The sequence below is a fragment of the Barbus barbus genome (genome assembly GCF_936440315.1).
Source record: "Barbus barbus genome assembly, chromosome: 10".
In the NCBI taxonomy this organism is placed as follows: Eukaryota; Metazoa; Chordata; class Actinopteri; order Cypriniformes; family Cyprinidae; genus Barbus; species Barbus barbus.
In genome coordinates this window covers 5,024,393-5,044,848 of record NC_136738.1, presented here as the reverse complement: position 1 = coordinate 5,044,848, position 20,456 = coordinate 5,024,393, and the positions used below count along the sequence as shown (strand labels likewise).

The 20,456-nt window shown below is 38.3% G+C and overlaps 2 protein-coding genes across 3 annotated transcripts; one reads left to right on the top strand and one right to left on the bottom strand.

The window, feature by feature from the left end:
• Positions 1-2,359: 2,359 nt before the first annotated feature.
• Positions 2,360-8,221, bottom strand: LOC306875777 (uncharacterized protein). The gene is made up of 7 exons (XM_079426504.1): positions 8,173-8,221; positions 5,574-5,658; positions 4,723-5,058; positions 4,573-4,593; positions 4,272-4,412; positions 4,150-4,187; positions 2,360-3,534 (listed from the first exon to the last, which is right to left on the bottom strand). Exons 2-7 carry the CDS (start codon positions 5,656-5,658, stop codon positions 3,226-3,228), a joined length of 930 nt encoding a protein of 309 aa, XP_079282630.1. The 5' UTR covers positions 8,173-8,221; the 3' UTR covers positions 2,360-3,225.
• Positions 8,222-12,913: 4,692 nt separating this feature from the next.
• LOC306875924 (nectin-3-like protein) lies at positions 12,914-20,038 on the top strand. 2 transcript variants are annotated; one of them, XR_013784781.1, is made up of 6 exons: positions 12,914-13,029; positions 15,033-15,344; positions 18,887-18,995; positions 19,145-19,210; positions 19,354-19,502; positions 19,603-20,038. XR_013784781.1 is itself a non-coding variant. In XM_079426745.1 (5 exons), the coding sequence occupies exons 1-5, from the start codon at positions 12,960-12,962 to the stop codon at positions 19,635-19,637; spliced, it is 675 nt and encodes a 224-aa protein (XP_079282871.1). In that variant the 5' UTR covers positions 12,914-12,959; the 3' UTR covers positions 19,638-20,038. The 2 variants fall into 2 exon arrangements, 1 of the variants encoding a protein (XP_079282871.1); XM_079426745.1 differs by lacking the exon at positions 19,145-19,210.
• The last annotated feature ends 418 nt before the right edge of the window (positions 20,039-20,456 follow it).

Sequence of the window (20,456 nt, the reverse complement as noted above, 5' to 3'; positions counted from 1 at the left end):
AATATATAAACTATGTTCTGTTTAAGGTACTTTTAAGCCACTTCATATTGTTTAACTGACACTTAATTTCTGCTGGAAATGAGATATGAGTAGACTCAATCTCTTGGTCAAAACCGAAGGCTTGAGGGTTTTAAGCAGGGGCGTGTTTAGAGCATTTTCAAATAGAAAGCAGTTATTTTAATCAATAAAAAGATTTCACAATATCACTGTTTTTGCTGTATTTTGGATCAAATAAATGCAAGCTTGGTGAGCAGAAGAGAATTCCTCAAAAAATATTAAAATTCTTATTGTTCAAAATTTTTGGACTGGTAGTGCACTTAATGCAGTTATATTACATTTGAGGAATACACAAAGCAAAACAAGAAGTATTTTAAGAGCTGGTGATTTCTTATGAGACATTTGTCCACCCCTATATCTAACCCTGTATATGTGTCATGTGTGGTTCCAGCCATTTCAGATTGCATGAATGTCTAAATTCTTTAAACATACTAATAACTCTGATAATTTAATTCTAACTTGACATGCACACTGTTTGTCTTTATAAATGCTTGGCAGTGTAACTACAGGCCTTTTCCACACTGCTGTATAAAGGGCCAGTGGTCCAGCTAGATTCCAGGGCTTCAGCCTTTTTTCATTATGTGTACATTACATATGTATTTATTAAACTGATTTCTTTGGTTTGTTTTGGTCATGATTTATTTATTACCTTTATTTCAATGTGTCCTTATTAGGAGGTGCACAAGTACAAACAGCATTTCTCATTTCTTTCTATATTTCCATCTTTTCATCCTTGTACCTAAAGGGTGGATATTGATAGCTTAAAAGTACATATTAGTACCTAAAAGAAAAGGTACTACATCAGCGACAGCTTACCTTTTTTTTTTTAAGAGTATGCACGCAGGCCTGATATTATATGTAAGTGTAAATAGAATGATATTTATTGAAATATACAGTTAACCTCTGTGCACGTTTTAGTCATATATGATGAACACAGTTTTGTTAAACAATGAAAGTATTCTGTAAACCTTCAGTATCATGTCAATATGTTTCAAAAACTTCAAACTAGTTACTCTTAGTAGACTGAAGCAATATTCAGAGCAATAGCTCCATCTCCTGGGGCCAGCTGCATAAACACAGCCACTATATTAAGACTGTCTGTCCAACTAACAGTTAGCCAATTAGTCAAAATTAATTAAGAGCAATTTACATTTTTTATGTAACTGACATTAAAAAGTTAAGCTTAGTCGGGAAAAGTAGAAAATTAGATTAACTTTAAAAACTAGTCCAAGTAGTTTATGCGTCAATGGTTTTAAGTGCAGGGATGCGTTGACATTGTTAGATTGTTCTTAGGGCTCAACAAGCTCAACAAAAGTGGAACATCCAGTTAAATGAGACGAGTTTCACGATCAATTGCATTTGCTTTTTTCTGTGTTGTATTTAAAGAAAATTGAAAACAACTTGTTCCCTGTTGATGGTCCTCGAGAGAGGTTTTAGGATTTTGTTTAGCTGTTGCTCTCACAGAGTTGTTTCTCTTTCACTGGAGGAGCATAATCAATGCCACTCACACGAGCATGAGCCCACATCCTCCTCAAACATAAAGCCATAAACCCGCGCCCACAGAGGAACTCCTATCAATGTAGAGTTCCACCCCAGCATTTGTTTGAAGCTTCACGGCAGTCTTCAAAGCCCATAGCTCCACCTTGGCTCTGACTTATTGGCTTCACTGTGGCTTGTCGACTCCTTGCCTCGGAACCTTGCCATGGAGTAACTATTAGGCCTGTATTTAATGGCATTACATAACTTAATTACAAAATATGTAACTGTAATCCGTTACAGTTACTGAGAAAAAAATGTGCAATTAATTGTTAAAGATTACAAAAGGGGTTACGTCTGAATATTCACACACACACACACACACACACATACACACATGTTGGTTTTTGTGGTTTATGGGGACTCTCCATAGGCGTAATGGTTTTTATACTGAACAAACTGTGTGTGCTATTGCCCTACACCATCCCTACACCTAAACTTAGCCCTTACAGGAGACTTTGTGCATTTTTAGATTTTCAAAAAAACACCATTTAGTATGTTTTTTAAGCCTTTTGAATTACGGGGACATAGGCAGTTTCCTCATAAACCACCTTCATATTGTAATACCGCTGTCATACCCATGTCATTATACAAATTTGTGTCCTCATAAACCACATAAACACACACACACACACACACACACTTATGTAATTGATTTCTTTCTCAAATTGCACTGACTGCTCTAAAATATGCTCTAAAATATTTGTGCATGGCTCAAAAGGTCCTAAACCGGAAATCACCAAAAACACAACAAAAGTCAATCACTGTGTATGAACATCTGTTACTATTGTAACTACTAACTTTTTCATTTTATTCGTACTTTTTGTTGTCCCTTCACAGGGCAATTTCTGTAGCATCAACATTGATAAACAAATCGACAATATAAAACATCAGGTACCATTTCTTCATGCGTTTAAGATGTAAATGCACCCATATCTTTGTGCTTCAAATATATGATCAAAACTGAATTTGAAACAAAAGATCTACAAGTTCTTACAGTCCTCCACTTGGGGCTCTGTATCTAGGGAGAACTTCAAACTCTTTAGCATCTAAAATGGTAAACAAATTCCCAATAACTTTTTTCTCACACGGAGCAGACAACTTTAACTGTACAAGGCCTATGATATTTGGCCTTAGGTTAACTCCGTGCAGCAGTGATTAATTTTGGACAATTAATCCATAAAAACAACAAAAATTTAAAACAGATTTAATAAAATATCTACAAATCATTATTATCAGTATAGATTTGTCCACATCAAAAAGACTTAATATATAAGTAAATATAATTACTATCTATATCTCCAGTCTTGGAGACATTCATTTTTAAGTTTTAGTGCATAACACTTAGACTAGTCTCCAGGATATGGATGTGTTGCATCAGACACATGGTTGGTGGTGTGCTGTTTCACTTATAGAAACCTCACTGAACTCACAGCAATGATTTTCCGTGATGTAATGAGGGAAGTAACCATGTGATGACTTGTACTCAGTGTGAAAACATGCATACATCTCCTGCTTCCTGTCAGAGAGAATAGATGAACAGTACAGTACGGTGGCACAAAACTGTCTCACTGTGTCAGTTTGAAGACTTGAAAATGTTGTTTAACCTTGTCTGGTTATGCAGACCAAAAATCAGGAGACCCGGATAGATGCATACTCTGAAAACTCCTCCTGTGTCTGACGAGATGTAGTAGATGATGGTGTTGGTGCGAGGTGATGCAGAGATGCATATACAACCTGACTTGATCTGCTTTCTCTCCTGTTAGACAAAGGATCATCACTACAGTCTGACACGTGTGATGAAGACTGTCCGGGTTGTAATGTTAAATTGCACGCGTTGCTCTTATGAGAATGCTGCTGTGTTTCTTCTGTGTACTGGACACATTCATCATGCTTCAGAACAATGGGCCTTGATGATGATATGACAGATGCTGCTGTATACTGTAAACATAACATGATCATCATTAATATGGTATTGTACATTTGGAAATGCAAAATCAACAATTTTAATTTTTTTTTTTTTTTTTTTACAATTTATGAGAATTTGAATTGGAATTAGAGGCAGAATGTTCCTAATCTTAATTAAATAAATTAAACAGTCTGACATTAGAATATTACAGAACACTTCTTAACTGTTTTGTTTAAGGTTCCCAAGATGCTCTTGCTTAATTCTGTTTTGGGTAAATTGAACATAATGGGAAATTATGCATTCTTGTACCAAGATGATTATAGTTAATTTAGTAAATGTTTGTTTGAAACATTTGAAACATTATTTGTTAATGTCATTTGTATGTCAATTTTAATGTGTTAGAATGTTATGCGTAAATTTATTTAAAAATCATTGTAAATTTAATTTCTTTCAATTTAATTTGAATGCTACATACATAAAATCAAAATCTGCAATTATGCATCTTGCAAACCTCAATTCAAGTTCAAAAACTGAATTATTATTTAAAAGGCAGTCAGTTATGAGTGGCACATTAACTGGTAGTATAAGAATTAAAAATGTACAGTACATGTTTTTTGCACTTATCCGTTTTTTTTTATAAAACATACCTGAACCTGCGATCTTTGTGTGTTTTTTCTTCTTGAACCTGACAATGATCATTAAAGGGACAAATTCAGGGTCATGCCAAAACCTAAATATCAAAATAATGGAAAATGCCACAATGACTTACTTTTAATTGCATTAATACACAGGATCAAGACGAGCATTACTACAACAACCAGAATCCCTGCACCCAAGCAGATGAAGAGATACGGCAGCCACCATGGATATGAACCAGAGCTGCTATCAGTGATGTCTCTTTCTATTGTCACTAAGAAAAGAAAAAATTGTGTAATTTGCAAAAAGGAGAAGCAATGTTAAGCTGGAACAGCAACCATATATATGTATATACAGTAGTTATTTTTTTATGAATTGACTCATATGAAATCTTTAAGAAGAACATGCACGTCAGAGTTTGAAACTGCTCTTACTTTCATCTTCCAGGATGTTATCTGTAAAAGTTAAAAAACTGCTTTAGAATGGTTTAAAATCACTTGACAGGTCCATATAATTATCATATCTTGTTCTGATGGCTTCAGCCTTACATAATCTTTTTTGTTAACATAAAAATAAATAATTACCTGAGACAGAAACATTTATATGATGGCTATGCGTAGAGAGGTGTGGTAACATTAGTTCACATCTGTAAGTGCCATCATGATGCTTTGAAATATTTGTGAAAGTTAAGTATGAAGTTAACATCTTCGGATCGGATGATGAATAGCTCCGTGATGTTGAAATTTGATCTGATTCAGATACTGGAACCCATTTGTCTAAGGTTACTTTAGTCCATGTCACATTGATTGTCTGACCATCACAATAGATCAGATTGCAGGAGATCTTGAAAGTCTTGTTTATGAAGGCTTTATGGACAGTCCCTCTCTGAACTTTCAAGAGAGGACATTCGGGGGCACTATCTAAAATACAAAACATTGCAGGAAATGTAACACAATGATAAACAGTTAAAACATTGTTAAAATGCTATGGAACTGATTATTTCTTTCTAGTAGGAATGCAAATTATTTTCTCTTTACTTTTTTCTGCATGCAGAGGTTGAAATAGCACATAAGCTTTAAAAGCCCAACTGTACAGAATTAGCTTTTAAATTTATTTTTTTTTACACCGCATTGAAAGGTACAAATAAAATAAATTTTTGCAGTGATGTCTGCAAATGAAATTTAACTGGAAATCTTAACTAAAATGTGGTTTTAAACAAATCATTGTTTATCACCTAAAATGTCCTGTAAAGTATATTTACTATATTTGCAGTTCCACTTGCACCTTTTAATTGAATAATTTACCTTCTGCATCCCCACATTTTGTTGAACTTTTACTCAAAGAAAATTCAATAGAATGTTGATTACACCAAAACTAGTCCGTGAAAATCACAGCATCAGTAGTTGGTTTTGTCTTGGACATGCTATAAACTCACCTTGTGCATCAGTGCTCACACGCAGGATGAAAATTACCAACAAGTAAAGGATCAAAGCCATCTTTGTCAGGTATGCCGAATCCATCTTAAATACAATCCAGATATGTCACAGATGGTCTCAAGATATAAATTAATTCAGTCTAATCCTTACAGTTACCATCCAAATCACTCGACTGAACACTCATTTTTGTCCCTTTCTCATTGTGCTCTTCAATCATGTTCATTCTTATACTTGTGGTTTCCATTTCCTTTACCTACGCAGCATGCACTCATCCTGCTCTGTGTGCTTTTGCACATGTATTGAGCTTCACATGTTTTTGGACAGGAGAGTTTTGTTCTGTGGTTTTGTATTTTTGCATACTTATGCACAGGGACGTGCACAGGAATTTTGAGGGGCAGTTGCTCTGACCTGAAAAAAGGGCCCCCCCTCCAAAAAAAAAACAACTCACGGGCTATATGAAGGACTGAGAATAACAGGGTCTTTATTCAAATATATATACACAAAGAGGTAAAACACTGAAATACAGCACTCAATCACCTTAAATACTACTAATAATAACACAGAAAAACATGACTTGAGTCATGAAAATCCCTACATCAATATCCCTATCAATATCCTATCAAGTCATTATGTTCTGCTCAGGCAAGATCTTTGAAATGACCTCTAAAATAGCCATTGTTTTTTTAGATTACAATTATTTAGCATGCAGCTCTTTAACCCTATACTTTCTAGCATGGTCCTCTCATCTCATATTTGGTGATCATCACTTAGGCCTACCTGCCCTATGTGCCTCCTCACCTCTGATTTTTGAACTAATCAATCATGTTAACAACTTTACAGCACTTGTTGTGAATTTCACTGACACTGTAGTAGGGTCACTTTGTGAAAATCTATATCTAAATGGTTAATTATAGATCTAGTAAGACAGAAACTCACCTGTTCCCCACTCATATTGGTCTGAAAAGGTAAAGAGGTGTTTCAGGTCTCGGGAGACTAGCATAAATTGACCGACAGCGCCATCTGCTGTTTTGGCCCGCACTCGTGTGAGAAAATCAGCCTGTCGCATTTGTGAGAAAATCAAGCCAGGTTTCCTCATAAAAAGGCAAATGAGTCTCACAGTTGTAACACACAATACATATATTTGTCCACACCTCTGCATTTTCTCTCAAATAGAGTTTTGTATTTGAAAATCACTTTGCGTTTGTTTGAAAGTTGAGTTTTTCTTTGCAAAGCAGATTGTGTTTATTTGCAAAACATTGGATTTGTTTGATAAATATCGGCACAAAAATCGCTCCATATGAGACGCCTCACCCGACAACCGCGACAATCTCGCGCCCGCTCATGCAGGCTCAGCTCAGGTGCCCGTCACGCGCAGCGCTGCAGCAGCCACGTAAACAGAGTTTGCCCTTCCCCTACTGACTTTCACTTTCGGTGCCCGAATAGAAGTGAATGAGGCTTTTCGATTTTTTTTTTTTTAATTATTATTATTAATCTAGGCCTACGTGAAAATCTGCATCCATTGTACGATGTTGTTGTTTTTTTCCTCGGAAGGGCAACGTGAGTCGAAAAGGGCATATGGGCAGTTGCCAGGGCAACCTGAGCAACCCCCCTGTGCACGTCCCTGCTTATGCAGTTGTTACACCTTTCTAGAGCACAAATATCCTTTGCTGTTAGTTCAATGCGAGTAAAAAAATCTCACACCCCCATATGGTGTCAAAATAATAGCATAAATGGCTATTATTGAATTTAATAAATAACACCCAAAGCCTCAGTTCTGGCTTTGTTAAAGGTGGAAACCCACATTAGATTTTTAATGGTTTCTGTCACAACTTACAATGCAATTCAGCCTTACTCCATGCAACCATAAGCATGCACGTAAAGCACAACTTTAAGCTAAACTGCTTAAATAAAGTTTTTTTTTACAGCCGCATTGTGTCTCCCTCCCTATCAGCGTTATGTTACACGGCCCCTGCTGTGTTTAGCGTCATTACGAACGTGAACGTTGGATTAGTGTTGTTCTTCAGTCAAATGACAAAATTCAGTATGCAAACAAGAACACAAACGACAAATTATATTTAAAAAGAGCCTTTACACGACTCAAACGACACCATTAACACAGCCCCCCCCCCGTAACCTGCCCTTTTTGGGGGGCTTTCCTCTCAGGGTGAATGAAAGGATGCTTAGTTGCCTTTTACCTGACATCTTTGAAAGACAGATGCAATGATTAATGCATCCATGGCCAGGATATAATTATAAAATATGACATGATTTTAAAAGTGACCTATAACATCAACTATGCAATACACTTGAATTAATTTAGTGCTAATAAAATTATTAAGCCTATTGAAGAGAGAGATATTTATAATGTGACAATATGTCAGTCATCGTGTGATAACGAAAATATGACTAGGCCTAGACTACTTGTTCTGAGCAGATGTTGTCAGTGAACAGGCTGTAAAACTGTTGGCTAAGTACAGACACTCATGAAAAACTGATGTTAATTATCTGGGAAACATTCTCTAACAGCAGTCAAGTTGTCATAATATTGTTTGTGTCAAACAAGTTGTGAATTTGCTGTAACAGGAGATCATTACTTACTTTGTGCTCAAAGTGATGCTAGGGGCTCCAGTGGTTTCCTTTGTAGGTGAACGAGGAAGATGGTGAACAATTTCAGGATGCTTTTTTTCATTGGTTGTTGCGTTAAATCTTACCCAGATACAATAGTGCTATTTTCTGATTGGCTATTGTGTAGCCTATTTCTTTTTTTTGATTGGCTGATAAGTGGCAGGCTCGACTAAGAACTCCAGGGGAGACGCGCTTGAATCCTGCCGGTTCCATAGCGAGAGCGGCGCGGCCAGAGAAATGTTGGGCGCTGCGGTATATTAAATATATTATAAATAGTTTTTTCTGCGTGAGAAATACAATGTGTGGCGGGAGTGCGTGACAATAGACCGAAATGAGTGACTGTCACGCTCAATGCGTGACACTTGAGAGCCCTGCAATAGTTACAAACTTAAACGGTTATTGCATACATATTAAAGCAGGAAAACATTAATTTTAAATTGCCATTTGAATAATTACGTTACCTTTTCAACTCAACGTGGAGCTTGGAGCTTGAAGAGAGACACAGGGGTGCCATCGAAAGAAAGAAAGAGAAAATGGAAAATGGAATGTGCTCTTGGGGGGTGTGACAAGAATGAAAGGATATTATAACAACAATTATAATATTTATATACAAATAATCAATTACATTTATATATTACCTTTCTTCGCTCTTTAGATCGAAATCTCCTCAAGAACCACCAGTGAGCAGCATCAGCTTGGAATCGCCAGAAGGCCCTCCACACACCAGCTGAGAGGAGACAGAGTGATGAAGCTATTAGACGATGTGAGAATTATTAGGAGAGCAAACTGGAGACTGGACCAATGAATCTTGTTTAAAAATAATAGGATATATATATATATATATATATAGGCTATGAAAAACATTAAGTACATTGAGTACAACATAAGAGCAACCACAATGTACTCCACAACACTGCAGCACAAAAACACTTCTCGCTGAGGGAATAAATGTAACTACTGTGGGAAGTGGAAACAACAGACAGCAGAGGAGGACCTCGAGTACATCCCCAGAGTGCATCCTTCGAGTGAAGTCCCAGTAGTTTAACACCCAATTAAGCCTTCTATAAAATTATAATTTATGTTCTCTTTAAAGCTTAATTTAGAACAGTGTTAGCATACTTAACTAGTTTGTCCAGCTCTGACTGAGAGGAAACGTGAAGGAGGTTTCGGTTCAGTTGATTTTGAGTAGTTTAACTACACCTCGCGTGGTCGTGTGTTTATCTGTGAGACTCCAGTCTTCTGGGCGTTGACTCAAGCATCTGCTACGGATTCACGTCCTGAATCGTTCCACTTACTGGACACCGGTAACCTGAGATGAGCACTTCTTCACTCACTGACCGCGGATAAGGTGCCTGTAATAGACATGGTTTCCTGTCAGTTCATTGCGATAACTGTGCTTTATTTTCTTCTCAGCAGCGGGACGGAAGGTAAATGATTTACCTCTTTAACATTGTTTGATAATCTATTAATTTGCCATCGTGGTTTAAAACTGGTAAACACTTATAGAAATGCAGTAACTTTTATTCATGACAAGACATAAGTGATAATCTGATGACAGAGTAGGCCTAATGGTTTGATACTTTAAATAAGATTTAATAAAGCAATCAGGGCTTCTGCATTCTTAATCATTCTCAATATATTCACTACAGAATAGTGATATGGTAGACACTGTTATCACGCCAATACCTTTTAATACATGACATATATACCTACATTATTTTTCATTATCATATTTTGCGACCAGAAAACGTCTTTAAAATGTATCACTACCCGGCGGTTTATGATTATTATTGATTAATAATCAATATTAATCAATAATCAGACCGCATCACGGAGCTAACGGGGAAAACGAGAGGTGGTGGACTATGTTTCTACATAAATGAAGGTTGGTGTTCAGATGTAACAACTCTGAAGAAGATGTGTTCTCCTAATTTGGAGGCCTTCTTCATAAACTGTAAGCCGTTCTATTCACCCCGAGAGTTCTCCTCCTTCATTCTCGTGAATGTGTACGTGCCTCCGGACGCGTGCGTGAGCGCCGCGATGCAACAGCTGGCCGAACAAATATCTGAAACAGAGCAAAGGTACCCGGACTCTTTTTTAATCATTCTTGGAGATTTTAATAAAGCAAATCTCTCCCGCGAACTGCCAAAATACAGACAGCACGTTACATGTCCCACCAGAGACAGTAATATATTGGATCATTGTTACACAATAATTAAAGATGCATATCACTCTGTCCCACGGGCAGCTCTGGGGCTCTCTGATCACTGTTTGGTTCATCTCATACCGACCTATAGGCAAAAACTCAGATCTTCTAAGCCTGTATTAAGAACTGTTAAGAGATGGACTAATGAAGCAGAGCAAGATTTAAAAGCTTGTTTTGACCTCACTGATTGGAGTGTTTTTGAAGCCGCTGCCACCGATCTGGATGAACTCACAGAGACTGTAACATCATATATCAGTTTCTGTGAGGATATATGCATCCCCACCAGGACATTCTTATCATTCAATAATGATAAACCGTGGTTTACTGGGAAACTCAAACAGCTTCGTCAGGCCAAAGAGGACGCTTACAGAAGTGGGGATAAAATCTTGTATAACCAGGCCAGGAACAGACTAACAAAGGAGATCAGAGTGGCTAAAAAGAACTACTCTGAGAAGTTGAAAAAAGAACTTTCAGCCAACGATCCGGCGTCGGTATGGACTGGTCTGAGGAACATCACCATGTACAAGACACCACCCCCACAGTCTGTGGAGAATCAACAACTGGCTGACGATCTCAATGTGTTTTACTGCAGATTTGAAAAGGCCAGACTGACACCCAACACCCACTCTGATCTGCACTTCACACATTCACCTTCCCCCCCTGCAACCCCCCTTACTCCCTCCCCCACCATTCTACCTGCGTTTAAAGTCTGTGTAGAGGATGTGAACCGGGTCTTCAGAAAACAGAAATCTAGGAAAGCTTCTGGACCAGACGGTATTTCACCTGCCTGTCTAAAAGTCTGTGCTGACCAATTGGCCCCCATCTTTACACAAATCTTCAACAGATCTCTGGAGCTGTGTGAAGTTCCCTGCTGCTTCAAACGCTCCACCATCATTCCCGTCCCCAAAAAGCCCAAAATCACTGGACTTAATGACTACAGACCTGTCGCACTCACGTCTGTGGTCATGAAGTCACTTGAGAGACTGGTCCTGGCCTACCTGAAGGACATCACTAGACCCTTGCTGGATCCTCTTCAGTTTGCCTATAGAGCAAACAGGTCTGTGGATGACGCTGTCAATATGGGACTGCATTACATCCTGCAACACCTCGACAAACCTGGGAATTATGCAAGGATCTTATTTGTGGACTTCAGCTCGGCCTTCAATACCATCATACCTGACCTTCTCTCAGACAAACTGAGACAGCTCTCTGTGCCCTCCTCCATCTGTCAGTGGATCACCAGCTTCCTGACAGACAGGCAGCAGCTAGTGAGGCTGGGCAAACTCACATCCAGGACTCTCACCATCAGCACTGGCGCCCCTCAGGGTTGCGTTCTCTCCCCACTGCTCTTCTCCCTCTACACGAATGACTGCACATCAAAGGACCCCTCTGTCAAGCTCCTGAAGTTTGCGGACGACACTACAGTCATAGGCCTCATCAAGGACGGTGACGAGTCTGCTTACAGACAGGAAGTTGAGCAGCTGGCTGTCTGGTGCAGTCTTAACAACCTGGAGCTGAACACGCTCAAAACTGTGGAGATGATCGTGGACTTCAGGAGAAACCCCCCTGCTCTCCCCCCACTCACCATCATGAACAGCACTGTGACTTCAGTAGAGTCATTCAGATTCCTGGGCACCACCATCTCTCAGGACCTGAAGTGGGACAATCACATTGACTCTATTGCGAAAAAGGCCCAGCAGAGGCTGTATTTCCTCCGCCAGCTAAGGAAGTTCAACCTGCCTCAGGAGCTGCTGAAACAGTTCTACTCTGCAATCATCGAGTCTGTCCTATGTTCTTCTATAACTGTTTGGTTTGGTTCAGCTACCAAAACAGACATCAGAAGACTACAACGGACAGTTAGGACTGCTGAGAGGATTATCGGTGCCCCTCTGCCCAGCCTCCAAGAACTTTACACCTCCAGAGTGAGGAAAAGGGCTAAGAAAGTCACTCTGGACCCCTCACACCCAGCACACTCTCTCTTTGTACTGTTGCCCTCTGGCCGGCGCTACAGATCACTGAGCACCAGAACAGCCAGACACAAGAACAGTTTTTTCCCCCAGGCCGTATCCCACCTGAACAACACATAACACACCCCGGTACTGTACATCTGTAAATAACTCATCAAACCTTCATCTGTACATAGGACACATGCACATTCACAGTTCTGTCTATGGTCATGTCTCTTTTCTGTATATTTTTATTTTTATTACTATTGTTATCCTTAATTATTGTATATTCTCTTCATTAGTGTTCTTTATCACCTTAATTATATGTTGTCTGCACTATGTTTGTACTTTCTGTACTGGAAGCTCCTAACACCAAGACAAATTCCTTGTGTGTGCAAACACACTTGGCAATAAAGCTCTTTCTGATTCTGATTCTGATTCTGATATCTAATAACTAGTTTGCCAGCTCTGACTGAGGAGAAACGTGAAGGAAGTTTAGTTCTCTTTAGAAATTTAGTTTCATTCTCAGCTGTGTGTGTCATGTGATGACTGACTGACTTTTACTTGAAGGTGAGGGAGTTTCTTTATGAGGTGGTGCCTGTTATGGCATGTGTTATGACATGTTTTCCCGTCACTTTATTACAAGAACTTATTTTCTTCTCATCAGTGGAACAGAAGGTAAACGATTTACCTCTTTGGAGCATGTCTGATAATTTAATTATTTGCATTGATAGCGTGGATTATAACAACATTGGTAGAAATGCAGAAAGTGTATAACATGGCATGGGCAAATAAAGGAAAAAGTAATCTGATGACAGATTCAGGTTAGATAAGTAGCCTAAGGTTTAAGCAAACAGAGGCTACATTGTCAATATCAACCCTAGGCTACTTCCTTAAACCTTATTTCTGAGTCAAATATGTAGGCTGATTTCGTTTAATTATTGCACATTGTGCTTTGGAGAAGTTGGTTCAGAACCACAAAGTTTTAAAAAGTTACAAACTTTGGATAAACGAGGTCAGCGGTTTAGAGATGTCGATAAAGGGGTTTAATTGATTAATATTCAATCTAACCTGATGAAAAATATTTATTTTGGCCATGTTTGGCCATAAAAATATAACATGAATTCTTTGTATGAAAAAGCCACAACTAGCAAATCAAGTGCTACATTTTTCCTCTCCCATGCAGAAGGTAGAATTGAGGTGTAATATGACTTGAAATGTGGAGTAATTATATGAGGACATTTACTGCCATATCTGATGAGATAAGGCAGTTTAGGAAAGTAAATAGTTCCCTTACAGGAACTCGAGCTGCGTCGAAAGCACTAGGGCATAGGGCACTAACAGGCGGAAAAGAAGGTTTAGATTTAAACCTGACGGGCGCTTTTATTTCAACCGGCACAGCTTTTATAGTCTTTATGGTAGTGGTAGTGGGGTCGCCAACTGGCAGACTCCGGTCCGAATTCGTGAAGGCTTTTGACATGATGAAATAAATAAATACCAAACGCTAATTTAATAAATCAAATTTATATTAAGCACATCAAGGTCAGCTCTAGAGCCATTTGGGTGCAGTCGTGCGTGCAGTGATGAGAGCAAAGAACGATGCGCTGCATGCGCACAGACAGATGAAACTTTCAGTAAGTGAAAAACGATGGCATTTTCAAAAATTAGGAAAGTTGACGGGTCCTTATAAAGTCTTAAATGGAACAAGAAAGTCTTAATAATGATTTCAGGAGGTCTCAAATGTGGGGACTGAAAGACAAGTTTTTGGCTTTGCGACTCAAGAGTCAGCGCTATGCCCCTCTAGGTCCTCCAGCTCCTCTGGACTGGACGCTATGGTACAGACCTGGCCGAGGCTTTGTCTGTACGTTTTTCCCCGATCGCTCTGCTACCGGGAGTTCTGGCGAGAGTGCGCCAGGACAAGCCAAGTACCGATACTGAAAATATCAGTATCGGTACTTGGTATCGGCAAGTACCAAAAATAAAAGTATCGGTATCGGGTGAGTACTGGAAAAAGTGGTATCGGTGCATCCCTACATTAATTGTCAGTAGTGTTCACGTACTGCATGTTGATATACCGTTTACCATTTGATGAAGCTATCATTGTTGGTTAAATGAACCCCAAGTACCACAAGCAGGCTCATTATGGGAAGTGTAAGCAGTTCAAGTTCAAGAACACGCAAAATACTTAATTTTTTTATGACTATGCTATATATAATTTTACTTTAGTAATTGTTCAATTGGAATTAATATGTAGGTCTACACAAATGCCCCCTTTTTACATTTGAGCCCCTGCCCCTGAGGAACTGTCTGGACGTTTTAATATGTACACAGGTATGTCTTCCAACATGGTTGTTAAGGAAAATAAACACTGCATCAGTTAGGGTAAAAAGAACGGTTGCAAAACTCTTAACATGCCAAACATTTTTCAAAAAGCAGTTATACAGAAGTCATAAACATCTTCAAAATATTTTCTAAATGTCTATTTAACATCTGAGAGGAAACACTCAAGAAATATTCCATATAAGCAAACTCTTTCATTTGCAATTGTTATCACTTCTTTAAAACTGTTAAAGTTTAATATAAAACCCGCAAAAGATCCATTGTTTTTTTTTTATTATATTAATGTTTCAATCTTTTTCACTTAAAATGCTCTAAAAGATGTGATGATTTATGGTCACCAGCCTCAAGCCCTGTGAATGTGAGTGTGATTGTGGATGTCATCCCTGTCGCTGGACGTCCCGAGGTTATCTTGGCGACCTGCACAACTTCCAGAACGAAGCCTGCTGCCGAGGTGTCATGGAATTTGGGTGCTTTGTCTGATTCTGTGAAGGTGTCAACCAACACTGTGAAACATCTAGATGGGACGTTCACGGCCACAAGTAGTCTGATTGCCACTCCAACTGTACAGATGAATCAACAACTTGTCCAATGTGTGATCAGACATGCTGCGATGAAAGAGGAACTGGAAGTCGATCACAAGATCATTGTACACTGTAAGTGGCATTAGCCTTTATAAGAAAACCCAAACATTTCACACTCTTAGAGAGTTGTGATGTGCACTTGCTATAAAACGGCGTGGGTAGACATCGAGTTTCAGCAGATTCTGTCATTTAAAGGCCACTTCCTGCATCTTGTTGACAGTAATTGGTCATTAACAGGGAAGTGCTCAAATTACAATACTATTTTTTCACTGATCCGTAACCACAAACAAGTACACTTTGAATAAAAATTTCAACTAAATTTAATAAAAAATGCTTTTTATGTGACAAAAGATTGTCAGTTATTCGTTTAGTATTTCCTTGTGAAAAAGAAGTACACTTTAGCATACTTTTAAAGAGTTCTTATTACAGAAATAATATACTTTACATGTGCTTTAGTCAACACATCAAATTAATTTGGGGATAGTTCACCTAAAAATGAAAATTACCACATTATTTACTCACCGTAAAGCCATCCTAGGTGTATATGACTTTCTTTCAGATGAATACAATCAGAGTTATATTAAAAAATCTCCTGGCTCTTCCAAGCTTTATAATGTCAGTAGGTAGTGGTCCAGATTTTGAAGCAAAATAAAGTGCATCTTTAGTATGTTAGTCAAAACATCAAATTAATTTGGGGATACTTCACCCAAAAATGAAAAGTTGATGGCCTTTAATTTTTTAACAAGAAATGTGGGCGCTGCTTTTCTGAAATGCCAGTTTGCAGTTAGTGGTGGGGGATTTCTCGCCACTGGATTCACTGCCGGCACCCAAGCATGAATAAATGAGCTATTTATTAGGGATGACGACCATGATCAACAGCACAAAACATGCCTAAACAGAGAGAGAGACTGCCTGAATATGAACACGTCCTCCATCAGTTTAAGTCATATTTATGAAACATATTAGTTTGCGATATCCTAAGAGCAATGTTGTCGTAATATCCTAATATCTTTTCAGTGTTTAAGGGTAACGTACTCCCTCATGATTGGTGTCAGTGCTATAAAGTGAAGCATCAGCTTCAGCTTTCCCCCCATCTTTTATCCCAGCGATTACCCATCACATCACTAGCTCCGACCTTGCGCCATTACTCGTGACCGGAAAAGTAGAGGAGTCGTTTTGAGGGGGAGAAGGGTTAACGTTTTTTATTGAAGATTACGAGGGCACATGAATTAAAAAAAAATAATGAAGTGCAAGGATGAATTCTTTATAATAAACACAGTACTCCATCAAAAAATAAGATTTGTAAATTTTGATTTCATGCCGACTTTAAAACGGGAAGCTAGGCCATTCAAATCAGAAGCAAGAGTCAAAGTTTCTCAGTTTAGTAAACGCAGCCAACCTCTTTAAGTTATTCTTCACTGGACTGTATTGACACAATGCGTTGCAATATAGTAGTGCATTGTTTTGATGCATAGGCTACATCCGAAATATATATCTTTTTTTTCTTGCCCCCCCTGACTTGAGAGTCAAATGTTGCCCATGTCCGTACAATATAAGAAAAAACATGACAGACAGACAAATGCAATGCATATTTTTTGCAAAAATGTGAAAAGCAGTACCAAAAGTAATCCAAATTATGATATCACAGTCTTCTCTGGTGGAATGCAGTAGGTTTTTGTGAAGTGCAGAGCAGAATTTATGTTATTAATCGTTGAGAATATTATCCTGATTGTTTTCCCGATCCACTCCATGAACTTGTGAAGGCGCGCGCGTGCATCATTCAATTACACCCAGTGTTGCCAGATTGGAAATGTCCAAGTATCGTAACAGAAGCTCAAAATTATCGTATTTTGAAGAATATTATCGTACACGAGTCAAACGTTCAGAATACAGCTATTTATCTAGAACAGGGATACTCTAATCTGGCTTGGAAGATCCACTTTCCTGCAGAGTTTAGCTCTAACCCTCATCAAACACACCTGAGCATGCTAATCAATGTCTTTAGGATCATTAGAAAATCACAGGTAGGTGAGTTAAACTCTGCAGGAAAGTGGATCTTGCGAGCCAGATTTGAGTATCACTGATCTAGAAGTTACAGCTATTTATCCTTTTCAGCACTAATTTTTTATACTTCTTTGCAATGCTAAACTAATTATCCTACACGAGTCATAAGTTCAGAATGCTATTTATCTAGATGTTACAGCTATTTATCCTTTTCAGCACTCATTTTCTATACGCTGATTCTTCAGTTCAAACGGATTGACAGATCTTCAGGGTCTGCAGGTGCATGTGTTCCTCCATATTCTGCAGGACACTGTACAAATCTAAAATTTCACCGTTTTGAATAGGATTCCAACTCATCTATTTGCTGCTCAAGCATTTTGACTGGATTTTCCAGTTCTAGATTTCTAGCTTTCCATCTCTATGATACTGACAAAAGCAATGCCAATGTCAACAAATGAAATATGGACACAAGAGGCGGGAACACATGACACACACAACAGATGACTGACACCGTGTTGCCGCTCACCAATTTTTTGATGCATCAGATCTTTCATTGATAAGCTCATGGGACACTATGCCAATGATGTCCGAATCAGAAGCAGTCTTAATGGACTTTTTGCCACAGGTGATTCACTCAGGGTCACTGGTAATGCTGGAAATTCCCTCTGCTCTAGTATCAACATTTACAGATGTTCCCCTTCAGTACTACACTGACTGATCATTGTCAGTTGGGATGTCCTTGTTAAATGATGAGTTTAAATTTTGATTTTGTTTCCTCTCAGACATTCCAAGGTGATATTAAGATCACAGAAGATGATAGATCAAGAATTGCAAGTTTTTACCTAAATTGGGATATCTTATTTAACTTTTGTGATGAAGAGATTGCTAAACGCGTCAGTTCACGTAGCTATCTTGAGAACACATTCGACAGTTTGCAGAAGCTAGAGATAAATATGGATGTTTTTCTTATACAAACCCATCACTTCACTTAAGGAGGCCTTTATTAACCCCCTAAAGCTGCATGGAGCACTTATTATGATGGATGGATGCACTTATTTGGGCTTCGAAATCTCGTATTCATTGCCATTATAAAGCTTGGAAGAGCCAGGCCATTTTTAATATAACTCAGATTTTATTTGCCTGAAAGAAAAAAACAAACAAAAAAACATATACACATAGGATGGCTTGAGGGTGAGTAAATCATGGGGTAATTTTCATTTTTGTGTGAACTATCCCATTATTTGTACTTCTTTAAAGCAGGTACAGGTTTTTTTCACACTACAATTGCACATTCAATACAGGTTAGCAGTTAGCACACTTATTTATTATAATTATTACTTATTACTTATTAATTATTCTATTACCAATTATTATTATTATATTTATTATAAGTCTTGATTTATAGACAAGTTGACACATAGATTGGATTTATTAATTGATTATTGACTGATCAGTTGATCTGTCAGTTGAATTGATTACACAAAGGCAAATTTCAATTTTGGCAGTAAGTGAAGACTTGGTAAGCCATCTGAATTTGTTTATATGGATTGCAATTAGCTTGTAAGTGATATATTTGCAGTCATATGTGTGTCATTTTGTGTGTTTTAAAGATCCACCTCAGCTGGTCTTTGTGACACCTTTTAAGACTCTCTCTAATGCTGAGGTGTTTCAGTGTGAGGCAGATGCCAATCCTGCAGCTACACACTTCAGCTGGCACAGGTACGAAATCTAATATGCAATCAATAAAATGGAAAGCAGCACATCTAATATCAAGGCATAATTTGCATCCTCAAAACAGTGCTGAGAGTGACTTTTCAGCAGTAAGACCATAGTGCATTGAGGTTCATTTGCATTTATTTGATTTGCAGATGTGTTGTTCAGAAACTGACAGAATATGTGGATGCATGTCAGCTTGTGAAGAACGCATAAGCTAAGTAAATAAATGACTGTTGTGACATTGACATTTATGTACAGAGAAACTTGAAAAAGTTTGCAAAACATACTGGGTTTTGTTTTCTAATTTCTAAAGTTTTTTGCCGGTCTGTTCTTGTATTCTTTTCTCTTGTTCATGGAGTAGCACGAACCAGACTATCCCTAATGATGACATTAAAACAGAAGAAAATAAACTCTACTTCTTGAAACTGACCTCTGAACTCAATGGCCTGTATACCTGTGAGGCTTCAAATGAGTACGGTACAGGAATCGGCTCACTCTACTGGAAAAAAGGTGAAAGGGAGTTTTTTTTTGGCGTGTGCATGTTTTGATGAAGGAAGATACAGCTGCTTGTTTAGACTACAGTATTTATCATGTGTTATCTGTCTTTTAGGAGAAAAGACAGAAGACTACCATTCTGAGCTCTGAGTATCAGCGAATCACAGTCACTGCAGTCATCAGCACCCACGCTAATGAGATCATAGTCTCCTGCATACTAATTCCCTGCACCTGCCACAGCCAATCAACCTGCACTATATCTACACTCTCCCCGCACTCCGTCCTCGTCTGGTCTACCGTTCAATACCTGAACATAGCCTGACTCATCCCTACTAACGCTGTGTGTGTTTACTTACCTCAGTGCTCCCGCTGCACCTGAGCTCCTGGTTTCCACTGCTCCGATTCTCCACCGCTCCTCGGATCCCCGCAAGCAAACCCTGTCAGTCATCCTGTCACGGCTAGACACTACCTGCATACTCACCTTGGGCACCTCTCACAGTATCCTCCTGGTTCTCCCTCAGTTCCTTTAATAAAGACCTCTGTTTGACCATATTCCTCCGTGTCTCCTAGCTTGCTTCGTAACACTGAGTCCTTTATGCCTGATGTAATTTCATATTTTCTCTGTGTCATCAAAGTCCCTTTAATGAAACTCAGGAATAAAAGCTGGCAACAATTATATTATGCTTCTTAAATTAAAATCACACTAAAATCTGTATGAAGTGCCGCTAAAAAACGGTATACCTAAATTAACTGGTTTTATTATAATAAAATATATTATTTAGGATCACGGAAACAACTTAAATGCATTAATTGATACCAACAAAACAAATTTTTGTGTATTAAATCAGACAACAATAGCTCTTAAGGTAACAATTGCCAGTAATTTTTTTTCATAGTGCAGATACTTCAAATTATTTATTTTCTTTGTTTTTGTTTTTACACAAGCCAAATATCTGATAGCAAATTCCA

Coding starts and splice junctions, on each gene's coding strand:
- LOC306875777 (XM_079426504.1), bottom strand. CDS start 5,658: ATGGATTCGGCATACCTGACAAAGATGGCTTTGATCCTTTACTTGTTG. Junction 4,413..4,572: donor TAACATCCTGGAAGATGAAA/GTAAGAGCAGTT, acceptor TTCTTTTCTTAG/TGACAATAGAAAGAGACATC. Junction 4,188..4,271: donor GTGTATTAATGCAATTAAAA/GTAAGTCATTGT, acceptor GATCATTGTCAG/GTTCAAGAAGAAAAAACACA.
- LOC306875924 (XM_079426745.1), top strand. CDS start 12,960: ATGTGTTATGACATGTTTTCCCGTCACTTTATTACAAGAACTTATTTT. Junction 15,345..18,886: donor TCACAAGATCATTGTACACT/GTAAGTGGCATT, acceptor TGTGTTTTAAAG/ATCCACCTCAGCTGGTCTTT. Junction 18,996..19,353: donor ACACACTTCAGCTGGCACAG/GTACGAAATCTA, acceptor TTCATGGAGTAG/CACGAACCAGACTATCCCTA.